Source organism: Oncorhynchus clarkii, chromosome 18 (assembly GCF_045791955.1).
Source record: "Oncorhynchus clarkii lewisi isolate Uvic-CL-2024 chromosome 18, UVic_Ocla_1.0, whole genome shotgun sequence".
NCBI lineage: Eukaryota > Metazoa > Chordata > Actinopteri > Salmoniformes > Salmonidae > Oncorhynchus > Oncorhynchus clarkii.
The window spans coordinates 37,573,909-37,586,276 of NC_092164.1; the positions used below are offsets into that span (position 1 = coordinate 37,573,909).

Consider the following 12,368-nt stretch of genomic DNA (forward strand, 5'->3'; position numbering starts at 1 on the left):
CTGGGGATTTGAACAAAGCAAATCTGAGGAAAACGCAACCGAAGTTCTATTTACATATTGCCTGTAGTACTCACGCTTCAAAAACTCTCAACCATTGTTACTATCCCTTCCGGGATGGCTAGAAGGCCCTCCCCTGCCCTCCCTTTGGCAAATCAGATCACAGCTACATTCTGCTCTATCCTTCCTATAGGCAGAAACTCAAACAGGAAGCACCTGTGCTACGGTCTATTCAACGCTGTTCTGACCAATCCGGAATCCATGCTTCAAGATTGCTTTGACCTCGCGGATATGTTCCGGGTTGCCTCTGAGAATAACATTGATGTATACACTGACACGGGGACTGAGTTCATCAGGAAGTGTATAAGGGATGTTGTTCCCACTGTGACTATAAAAATCTACCCAAACAAAAAAACTGTGGATAGATGACAGCATTCGTGCAAAACAGAAAGTGCGAACCCCCACATTTAATCACGACAAGGTGACTGGGAATATGATCGAATACAGACAGTGCGGTTATAACACAGTGGCACTGACGCGGTAAACTCTCCTTCTCCGTGGCTGACGTAAGACACTTAAGCGTGTTAACCCTAGCAAAGCTGCCGGCCCAGACGGCATCCCTAGCCGCGTCCTCAGAGCATGCACAGGCCTGCTGGTTGGAGTGTTTATGGACATACTCAATCTCTCCCTATCACAGTCTGCTTTCCCTACTTGCTTCAAGATGTCCACCATTGTTCCTGTACCCAAGAAAGCAAAGGTAATTGAACGAAATACCTATCTCCCCATAGCACTCACTTCTGTCATCATGAAGTGCTTTGAGAGGCTAGTTAATGATCATATCACCTCCACCTTACCTGACACCCTAGACCAACGAAGGAGCTGATCGTGGAATTCAGGAGACAGCATTGGAGAAGGTGAAAATCTTTCTCGGCAAACACATCATTTGCAACAGCGCCTCTTCAACCTCAGGAGGCTGAAGACATTTGGCTTGGCCCCCTAAGACCCTCACAAACTTTTACAGATGCACCATTGAAAGTATCAAGTCGGGCTGTATCACCGCCTGGTACGGCAACTGCACCGCCCCCAACCGCAAGGCTCTCCAGAGGGTGGCAAAAGGTCGCAAAGTTCAAGGGGGCCGAATACTTTCGCAAGGCACTGTAACAGACTGTTAAATAGCCATCACTAGCCAGTCTCCACCCAGTACCCTGGCCTGAGCTTAGACACTGTCACTAGCCAACTACCACCCAGTTACTCAACCCTGCACCTTGAGGCTGCTGCCCTCTGTACATAGACATGGAATCACTTGTCACTTTAATAATGTTTACATACTGTTTTACTCATTTCATATGTATATACTGTATTCTAGTAAATGCCATCCTGTTCAACTAATGCTGTATATAATACTATTCTATCCTATATATTCTACAGATATACTAAATATTCTATTCACATAATGTCTATACACCTACCTACCTACCTACCTACCTACCTACCTACCCACCCACCCACCCGGACTCCGACATTGCTCGTGCTAATATTTATTTTAGATTTGTGTGTATTATTGTGAATTGTTAGATATTACTGCACTGTTGGAGCTAGAAACACAAGCATTTCGCTACACCCGCAATAACATCTTTGAAATGTGTATGCGACCAATACAATTTAGTTGGATTTGATTTTAGAAGGAGAGCGAGAGGAAGAAAGAGGTTAGGGAAAGAGGGACAGGGAAGAGATAATGGAAGAGAGACTGAGGGAGAAAGAGAGAAATAGGGAGAATAAGATACAAGAGAGGGAGAGGGATAGATGGAGAGGAAGTGGGAGAGGGAGAGGGATAGATAGAGAGGGATAGATGGAGAGGGAGAACGGGACAGGCCAGGGATAGATAGAGAGGAAGTGGGAGAGGGAGAGGGATAGATAGAGAGGGATAGATGGAGAGGGAGAACGGGACAGGCCAGGGATAGATAGAGAGGAAGTGGAAGAGGGATAGATGGAGAGGGAGAGGGATAGATGGAGAGGGATAGATGGAGAGGGAGAGATGGAGAGGGAGAGGGATAGATGGAGAGGGAGAGGGATAGACGGAGAGGGAGAGGGATAGAGGGAGAGGGAGAGGATAGATGGAGAGGGAGAGGGATAGATGGAGAGGGAGAGGGATAGATGGAGAGGAAGTGGGAGAGGGAGGGATAGATGGAGAGGGATAGATGGAGAGGGATAGATGGAGAGGGAGAGATGGAGAGGGAGAGATGGAGAGGGATAGATGGAGAGGGATAGATGGAGAGGGAGAGGGATAGATGGAGAGGGAGAGGGATAGATGGAGAGGGATAGATGGAGAGGGAGAGGGATAGATGGAGAGGGAGAGGGATAGATGGAGAGGGAGAGGGATAGATGGAGAGGAATAGAGGGGTAGATGGAGAGGAATAGATGGAGAGGGAGAGGGAGAGGGATAGATGGAGAGGGATAGATGGAGAGGGATAGATGGAGAGGGAGAGATGGAGAGGGATGGAGAGGGAGAGATGGAGAGGGATAGATGGAGAGGGATAGATGGAGAGGGAGAGGGATGGGAGAGGGATAGATGGAGAGGGAGATGGGGATAGATGGAGAGGGGAGATAGATGGAGAGGGAGAGGAGAGAGGGATAGATGGAGAGAGAGGGATAGATGGAGAGGGAGAGGGAGAGGGATAGATGGAGAGGGAGAGGGAGAGGGAGAGGGAGAGGGATAGATGGAGAGGGAGAGATGGAGAGGGAGAGGGATAGATAGAGAGGAAGTGGGAGAGGGAGAGGGATAGATAGAGAGGGTGAGGGAGAGGGATAGATAGAGAGGAAGTGGGAGAGGGAGAGGGATAGATAGAGAGGAAGTGGGAGAGGGATAGGGATAGATAGAGAGGAAGTGGGAGAGGGATAGATGGAGAGGAAGTGGGAGAGGGAGAGGGATAGATAGAGAGGACGTGGGAGAGGGAGAGGGATAGATTGAGATGGAGAGGGAGAGGGATAGATAGAGAGGAAGTGGGAGAGGGAGAGGGATAGATGGAGAGGGAGAGGGATAGATGGAGAGGGAGAGGGAGAGGGCTAGATAGAGAGGAAGTGGGAGAGGGAGAGGGATAGATAGTGAGGAAGTGGGAGAGGGAGAGGGATAGAGGGAGAGGGATAGATAGTGAGGAAGTGGGAGAGGGAGAGGGATAGATGGAGATGGAGAGGGAGAGGGATAGATAGTGAGGAAGTGGGAGAGGGAGAGGGATAGAGAGGGAGAGGGATAGATGGAGAGGGAGAGGGATAGATAGTGAGGAAGTGGGAGAGGGAGAGGGATAGAGGGAGAGGGATAGATAGTGAGGAAGTGGGAGAGGGAGAGGGATAGATGGAGATGGAGAGGGAGAGGGATAGATAGTGAGGAAGTGGGAGAGGGAGAGGGATAGAGAGGGAGAGGGATAGATGGAGAGGGATAGATGGAGAGGGATAGATAGAGAGGGATAGATAGAGAGGAAGTGGGAGAGGGAGAGGGATAGATGGAGAGGGAGAGCGGGACAGGCCATGGATAGATAGAGAGGAAGTGGGAGAGGGAGAGCGGGACAGGCCATGGATAGATGGAAAGCGGGACAGGCCAGGGATAGATAGAGAGGGAGAGCGGGACAGGCCAGGGATAGATAGAGAGGGAGTGGGAGAGGGAGATGAACTGGTCGATAGAGGAGAGAGAGATAGAAGGCGTCAGAACAAACATGAGCAAGATACCAGGGGGGGGTCGAGGGAGCATCAGACACCCTCAGAATCCTATATCCCACTGGGCACACACTGGTGGAATCAATGTCATTTCCACACCATTTTAATGAAATTGCATGGAACCAACATGGAATAGATGTTGAATTGACGTCTGTGCCCAATGGAATCCGTTCCGTGGCTCATTTTTTGTCCTCATGTCTCTCCTTCATAGAAAAGTCATTTAGCAGACGCGTTTATCCAATGCAATTTATAGTCCCGCACGCAAAGATTTTACATATGGATGGTACTGGGACTCGAACCTACTACCCTGGTGTTATCTGTGCCATGATTTGCCAACTGAACTACAAAGGACCATGACATTAGCTAATCCACCCCCCCCCCCTTTTCTCTCTCTCACTGCCTGTTTTTTTTATGCTTCCTTCTTCCCAATCTCTAATTTCCTGAAAAAATATAGCCGAAATCTGTTCCTCTGCCCCTTTATCCGTAACTCCCTTCACCAGCTTCTCTTTCAATCTAATGAAGGTCATGTTTATTAAAAACATTATTAGCGAGATCACCGGCCAGCCTGTTGATTACTTCTTTGCAGAGAGAGCAGATGCTCTTAAATACCTCTGTGCTTCCTCCTCGGTGCTGTGTGCTGAGCCGAGCAGGCCCGCGTTCATTCGTTCCTTCCCCTCCCACCATCCATAGCCGCAGCATATGGGAAATGAAGAATGCCACCAATGACCGTCAGCAAATGCATTGTGGTATGTATTTTTAGAGTAGCAATTATTTCTATAAATGATATTGCTTCTTTGTATGCAGAGTGCTATGGGGCAAAGTTTGATCCCAGTACAATTTTCACCACCAAATGACTTTCATGCGAAGACGATGCATGAGGTAAAGCATCACATCCCCCAATAAATTGGAATGCGATATTCCTTATTTTCAGCCACACAATCAGTGGTGATTTGGAGGTATAGTAGGAAGTGGCAAATATTGCTTCTTGTTTGTGCTTATTTGGTGTAAAATTGAAAGAGAAAAACAAAATGTATAAAGTAATGATTGCATTTCATCCAGGCAAATACTTTATACAGTTTATCTTAAATAGCCTCCTGAAAGTAGCTCCGTATAACCAACTGCTGTGCTGACTGTGAGGGAATCTTTCTGGTTAAAGCTCAAGGAGTCCTGTATCGGTTCTGTTGTTCTCCTGGCACTTCTTTGGAAACAAGACAGATCACCTCAAGGGGATTTATCCTATGTGGAATATGTAGAAATAGACTTGACTTTTTCCCCCATTTTGTTACGTTACAGCCTTAATTAAATCGTTTTTTTTCTCTCATCAATCTTCACACAATACTCCATAATGACAAAGCAAAACATACATTTTTTTTTAAATGTAGCAAATGTATATAAAAAAGCAATATTTAGGTTTTTTATTCTAAATACATTTGTAAAAATAGCTAAAAACCTGTTTTCACTTTGTCATGATGGGGGATGTGTATATTGATGAGGGGAAAAAAAGTATTTGATCAATTTTATTATAAGGCTGTAACGTAACAAAATGTGTAAAAAGAAGGGAAGGGGGTCTGAATACTTTCCGAATGCACTGTTAAAATAGTAACCGTCTGTCTGGCAATGTACACAGAGTACAAAACTTTCAAAAAAAAACTTCCTAATACTGAGTTGCACCACCCTTTTGCCCTCAGAACAGCCTCAATTCATTGTGGCGTGGACTCTACAAGGTGTCGAAAGCGTTCCACAGGGATGCTGGCCCATGTTGACGCCAATGCTTCCCACGGTTGTGTCAAGTTTGCTGGATGTCGTTTTTGGTGGGGGACCATTCTTGTTGCACAGGGGAAACTGTTGAGCGTGAAAAAACCCAGCAGCGTTCTTGACACAAACCGGTGCGCCTGGCACCTACTGCCATACCCCGTTCAAAGGCACTTAAATCTTTTGCCTTGCCCAATCACCCTCTGAATGGCACACACACACAATCCATGTCTCAATTGTCTCAAGGCTTAAAAAAATCCTTCTTTAACTTGTCTCCTCCATTTCATCTACACTGATTGACGTGGATTTAACAAGTGACATCAATAAGGGATCATAGCTTTCACCTGGATTCACCTGGTCAGTCTATGTCATGGAAAAAGAAGGTGTCCTTAATGTTTTGTACACTCGGTGTATATTACAAGGGCTTCAAACTGTACCTACACTAGGTGTTGTAGTGGGAGGAAGACCTCTTTAACTGCGTGGAATTCCTTTTCTGTCAGACATGGAGTCACCGAGTGCCTTGAAAAGCAGTTGGCTTTGACAAAAATGAATTGATTCTTACTCTGTGTGAGTGTGTATAAGATTGCGTGTGTTTGAGAGTGTGTGTGCGTGTGTGAGTGCGTGCGTGCGTGCGTGTGTGTGAATGTCTGTGTGTGTGTGTCCTTGTGTGTGTGTGTGACAGGGGTAGTCAGGAGGGCCCTGACTTTTGGGTCATGGGACTGAAATATTTTGAGGATACGTGACGGACCATCACACTCCTGCTTATGGTGTCTGTGTGCCAAAGCGCCAGCGGATACCGCTTGGAGTAAGACAGGGCCAGGCAGTTCCTCATGACGCTCACGCTGCTCTGAGAGTCTGCCAACACTTAGACGGCCATAAAGAGAAACTCGACATAATCACTCTCTGTCTCCCTCATGGTCAGTACAGTTACTTCTGCCTACCGGTTATCCCGTTGTCCAGATCGGGTTTTGCGCTGACCGTGCTATATGATCATCACAGAAGATTCATGTTGGAGCTGAATGTGCCATACAACCCCTCACACAAGATGCAGTTTTTTTTTGTTGAGTGAAAATACTGTATGAGGACGTCTGTTCCTGGTGTATTACCCAGTAAGCCGTTGACAACCAATAGATATGGGGGAGGAGTTCAAGGATGTATAGCCTCTATGCTAATGCCTGGATAGATAACATGGCTACAGAGTTCCCGTACGGTACTGTACAGCTGACACAGTTTCCGTCAGCCAGGATACGCATGATCCATTCACCCAGCTGTGTGTTTTACAGTAACCTCTGACCTGTACTCTGAACTACTAACCAGTCTTCTCCCAACGCCATTTCCCTAACCACTATACCACTCCACAGCCATGATACCGCAGGGCCCATTTAACATAGGCAGCAAACAATGCACTACTATATCAAGGGAAGACCATAAGACTGCAGTATGAGAGCCTTGGGGAGTATGAGAGCCCTGGGGAGTATGAGAGCCCTGGGGAGTATGAGAGCCTTGGGGAGTATGAGAGCCCTGGGGAGTATGAGAGCCCTGGGGAGTATGAGAGCCTTGGGGAGTATGAGAGCCCTGGGGAGTGACAACACAAGCTGAGTGGTTCAGGGCCAGCGGATGGACTGCTAGCCTGGAATGATTGATCCAGAACCCGTACGTATGGTCAGTAGTGCGGTTTGTACTGGATTCAGCTGTACGTCCTTCGAACTGAGTACAGAACCTGTGTGGTCTGTACTGGTTTCATAAGATCTGTATTTGTTTCATACAGTCTGAACCGGATTAAGCCGCACGCCATTCCAGTCTTTCTCACGCTGAAAAATGCTGAGGCCGTTAGGTTCCATGGCGGGCTCTGCCCATAGGCTTAACCGAGGTAGTAATATCCAATTGAATTATGCAACGGGGCTCGGATGAGCCATTCAAGCCGAGGTCTGGCTTTGTCTGAATGGTATATTGAGGGCAGTGTTAAATACTTATCTTTCTTGCCTACCCCATACTACCGCCCCTTAGATATACTTCTGCAAGGCACTTAACCCTAATTAATGCCAGGGGCACCATTCTACTATGGCTGACACTGTAAAACAACACATTTGACTGCATCTATCTGGTGTATGTGACAATAAAATATATATATATTTTTTTTAAATATATTTTTTATATCCTCTCTCAATACTTTTATTGTTTTCCCACTTTACAGCCGCTGTGGCTATCTGGCTCACTGGCTCAATCCCCTATTTGCTCTCTGTCTTCCCCGACAGCTACAGTATCTTTTAATTTGTTTCCCCCCAAATTGAGCACTTTTCGTCATCGTAATCCCTCTATTTTTTCCTCAGATGATAACTCGGCGTGAAAAGGAGCGATGTAGGAATGTGAAAACGGAATTAGAGAGAGAGAGAGAGAGAGCGAGAGAACAAGGCAGGAAGAAGCGGTTTGTTTGGGGCAGTGAAGAGGACATTACATCAGCAAGCCTTCTGGTTCAAAGCAATGACATTAGAAACGGACGCTAGGAGAGAAAACGGGCAATATGAGAGGGAGTGACAGATACCGATTGTTGTTCTGTGTGTTAGTGACCCGGAGAGAGTGGGTTTTTGACTCTGTGTCTATTTGTGTGTGCCCCAGGGGGAGAGGGAGGGTTAATTAAAGAGAGTGAATGGAAAGGGGGGGATGAGAAGGAGGGGGGGGGGGTTGGCACGCTAAGCGACTTCAAAATGATTCATTAAGTGTTGCTTGCGTTACATCTCCTTACATTTCGTGTACAGTCCCATAGCGTCACTCAACTGCACAGAGCATTTCCCCACCTCAACCACAGTTGTTTATAATAACATGCATATACACACAACTACCTCGACCAAACTCGCCACCCGTCCACAGTTTTATTTGTATTGTAATTTAGCCCTGTCCATTTAGATGTACAGTACCCATTGGTGGTTTATGGCTGCAAAGATTTATAGCTCAGCTTCAAAGCTCTCCAATGATGTGGGATCAAACCATGAATCAGCTCCAGCTCCTGGGGGGGGGGGGGGGGGGGGGGGGGGGGGTGTTGAGTTCAAGGGGTGAGCACTCCTACTCTAGTCCCCAAGCAGTGGGCTTATGTTCCTCTGTAGTTCACTGTACTTGGCTTTACGCTTACACTGACCTTAAGATGTTGATTGATTGTATGGAAGGTGATGCAGGCCCATTCCATCCACCCCTCTGTCTAGTGCAATGTCTCTGCCCCAGTCTCTCTCTCTCTCTCTCTCTCTCTCTCTCCTTTTGAAACCTGCTCATTTTAAATGAGGCTCAGTGGGTAGCACCCCGTTTCCATTACGCCTACCCCCCCCTCTCTCTTCCACTTGATTGTTTTTCAGTAGTATCCCTCGCCACTGTAGCTCCTACTTACTTCTATGCGTATCATTGCTCCTCTCCTCACTTACTTACAGGCCTTTCATTCTTCAGACTTTTCCCCCCTGAATCCTTTTTTCTCACCTCTCCTCTCCACTCCAGGTCCTTCTTCGCCTGTGAACTGCCGCCGTCGCTGCTCTGCCCACCGAACTGCGCCCCCCCTCCCCTCCCCCACATGGCAGCCAAGCCCGCCCTCTCCCTCCTGTTGGCCGTGTTGGCCTGCACGGGGCCCGCCCGCTCCTCCCCTCCCCTCTTGCTCCGCCCCCGGGAGAGAGAGAGGGACTTGGGTGTAGTCAACATCGCTGTGGTCCACTCGGGCTCCTCCCTGCTCCCGGAGACGGCCGCTGCTGGGGGAACGGGCGCCACGAACGGGCCGGGAGGTCCTCAGGGGAGGGGGGCCTCATCGTCATTGGCTATGGTGGCGGCGTCTGCGCCATTGGCTTCTGCGTCAGCGGCTCTGGTGGGCGGTAGCGTGATGACGCAGTATGGCCCAGCCAACGTGATCTACCTGACGGTGAACGAGAGCAGCCCAGCGAGCCTTCTGCTGCAGCTGTGTGAGCTGCTGGCCACTACGCCGCTCCAGGGGCTGGTGTTCGAGGAGGAGAGGCCCCCGCCACCCGACCAGGCTCCCCTGGCCCCCATGCTGGAGTTTGTCTCGGCCCAGACCGGAGTGCCTGTTGTGGCCGTGGGAGGAGGGGCCGGCCTGGGCAGGGAGCCACAGGTAACTACCTGGCTGTGAACTTTCCCTTCTTAATGGATTTCAAGTAATGAATCAGTCCTAAGTTACTGTGTGTTGGAAGCCTCATCTTACCCAGTGGGCAGAATTTGGCACATGACGTCTTCATTTTCTGGTTGGAAACTGGGTTTCTGGTTGAGAAGACGCCTTAAAACCAGATTGCAACCAGCTGGTCTCTGTTACAACCAGGTAAAGATGTCTTTTTTTCAAAACGTCATGGGAAAGACGTTGTATTTTGGTTGTTATCTGGTTGCTAAAAAGATGTTTACAAAACTTCCTCCATTTACAACTAGTATGAGGATGTCATCTTTGCGGCGTGGTCTGAGTAGGAGAACACTACTTCAGTCCTCGAGTGGCTGCAGTCCTGCTGCTTTCTGTGTCTGCCTGGCACTTACTCTAATGTAACAATTAATGTCACTGATTGCTGAGAAGGTTCAACACTTGGTTTCCAAAGGCCATTTGATAAGACCGAAAACAGAGAGAGTGGCCCTCGAGGACTGGAGTTGTGCAACTCTACACTCCGGGAAAAAAGGGTTCCAGAAGGGTTCTTCGGATGTCCCCTTTTTGGTTGCAGGTAGAACTATTATGAGTTCCATGTAGAACACTCTGTGAAAACAAATATAATCCTCATCAATCTACACCCAATACCCCATAACGACAAAGCAGAAACAGGTTTTTAGAAATGTTTGCAAATGCATAATAAAAAAATACAGAAATACCTTATTTACATAAGTATTCAGACCCTTTGCTGTGAGACTCTAAACTGAGCTCAGGTGCATCCTGTTTCCATTAATCATCCTTGAGATGTTTCTACATCTTGATTGGAGTCCACCTGTGGTCAATTCAATTGATTGGACATGATTTGGAAAGGCATACACCTGTACACCTGTATAAGGTGTATGTATAAGGTGTACAGTTGACAGTGCATGTAAGAGCAAAAACCAAGCCATTATGTTGAAGGAATTGTCCGTAGAGCTCCGAGACAGGATTGTGTCGAGAAACAGATCTGGGGAAGGGTACCAAAACATTTCTGCAGCATTGAAGGTCCCCAAGGACACAGTGGCCTCCAAAATTCTTAAATGGAAGAAGTTTGGAACCACGAAGACTCTTCCTAGTGCTGGCCGCCTGGCCAAACTGAACAATCGGGGGAGAAGGGCCTTCGTCAGGGAGGTGACCAAGAACCCGATGGTCACTCTGACAGAGCTCCAGAGTTCCTCTGTGGAGATGGGAGAACCTTCCAGAAGGAAGGACAACCAACCTCCCTAAACAAGGCCCTTCTCCCCCGGATGCTCAGTTTGGTGGTTCCAAAATTCTTCCATTTAAGAATGATGGATGCCACTGTGTTCTTGGGGACCTTCAATGCTGCAGACATTTTTTTTTTACCCAGATCTGTGCCTTGACACAATCCTGTCTCTGAGCTCTACGGACAATTCCTTCGACCTCATGGCTTGGTTTTTGCTCTGAAATACACTGTCAACTGCGGGACCTTATATAGACAGGTGTGTGCTTTTCCAAATCATGTCAAATCAATTGAATTTACCAAAGGTGGACTCCAATCAAGTTGTAGAAACATCTCAAGGATGATCAATGGAAACAGGATGCACCTGAGCTCAATTTCGAGTCTCTTAGCAAACGGTCTGAATACTTATGTAAATAAGGTTTCTGTTTTTTTTACATTTTTAATACGTTTACAAACATTTCTAAAAATCTGTTTTCGCTTTGTCATGATGGGTTATTGTGTGTAGATTTGATTTTAATCAATTTTAGAATAAGGCTGTAACGTAACAAATGTGCAGAAAGTCAAGGGGTCTGAATACTTTCCCAATGCACTGTATACTTATATTCTCCACACAGTCTCATTGGGGATAAATACAGCCAACCCCTTCAGTTCTATCGCCTTTCATCAGTCCTTTCTTCTCAAACACAAATGTGTCATTTGGTACTTAACCTATTTTTGCACACATATCCAACTGTGAACGTTTCTACAATTACAGGCCCCATTCAAGTCTCACTTGGCCTTGTTAATTGTGCATCGCTCACTGAATAATTAATATAGCGAGGGAGTTCAACGGTGGGCATTTACATGTGCATAATATAGTTCCATCTACATTGTATCCTTCTGTTCAGAGATGGGCAGTATTTCTGTTCCATGTATTTGAAATACGTATTTAAATGACCTTTATAATTTTTTTGTCATTTGTACTTCACTGGCCTGAACTACAATCCAATGTATTTTGTAACAAGATACTTTAGAGCTGTGTTTCCCAACAACGCATTTTGCCCCCCCCCCAAAACCACACAGCTGATTCAAATAATCAACTAATCATCAAGATGTAATTATTTGAATCAGCTGTGTAGTGCTAGGGACAAAAAACTAAACGTGCACCCCTTGGGATCCCCAGGACAGAGTTTGGGAAATGCTGCTTTAGAGAGCTACATTTGTGTATTTTCAAAATACAAAATACTTTTCCGCTAAAAAAAAATATAGTGGTTCACAATTTTGTGGCCCCCTACCACCCCAAATTTGCGGCATTGGTATCAGAAGTCTGATGGCACTATGGTGGGATAAGAGCGTTTGCTAAATGACCAAAATGTCAACTGGAAAATGAACACTTGCATAGTACAATGGGCCACATTTTATTCAAATACAAATTGTTTGGGGGTGGAGCTCATTAGAATAATACCCAGCGTGCAAGTGCAATTTTTTTTTACATTTACATTTATTTCATTTAGCAGACACTCTTATCCAGAGCATTCAACTAAGGTAGATAACCAACCACATCACAGTCATAGCAAG

The 12,368-nt window shown here is 46.7% G+C and overlaps 1 protein-coding gene across 1 annotated transcript in view; it reads left to right on the top strand.

The window, feature by feature from the left end:
* Positions 1 to 288: 288 nt before the first annotated feature.
* The window catches only part of LOC139372314 (glutamate receptor ionotropic, NMDA 2C-like), a 50,260-nt gene continuing 38,180 nt past the window's right edge, over positions 289 to 12,368 (top strand). The window contains exons 1-4 of the mRNA XM_071112044.1: positions 289 to 381; positions 569 to 754; positions 6,849 to 7,039; positions 8,938 to 9,556. Of these exons, the coding sequence (XP_070968145.1) occupies positions 289 to 381; positions 569 to 754; positions 6,849 to 7,039; positions 8,938 to 9,556 (1,089 nt within the window). The remainder of the gene's footprint in view (positions 382 to 568; positions 755 to 6,848; positions 7,040 to 8,937; positions 9,557 to 12,368) is intronic.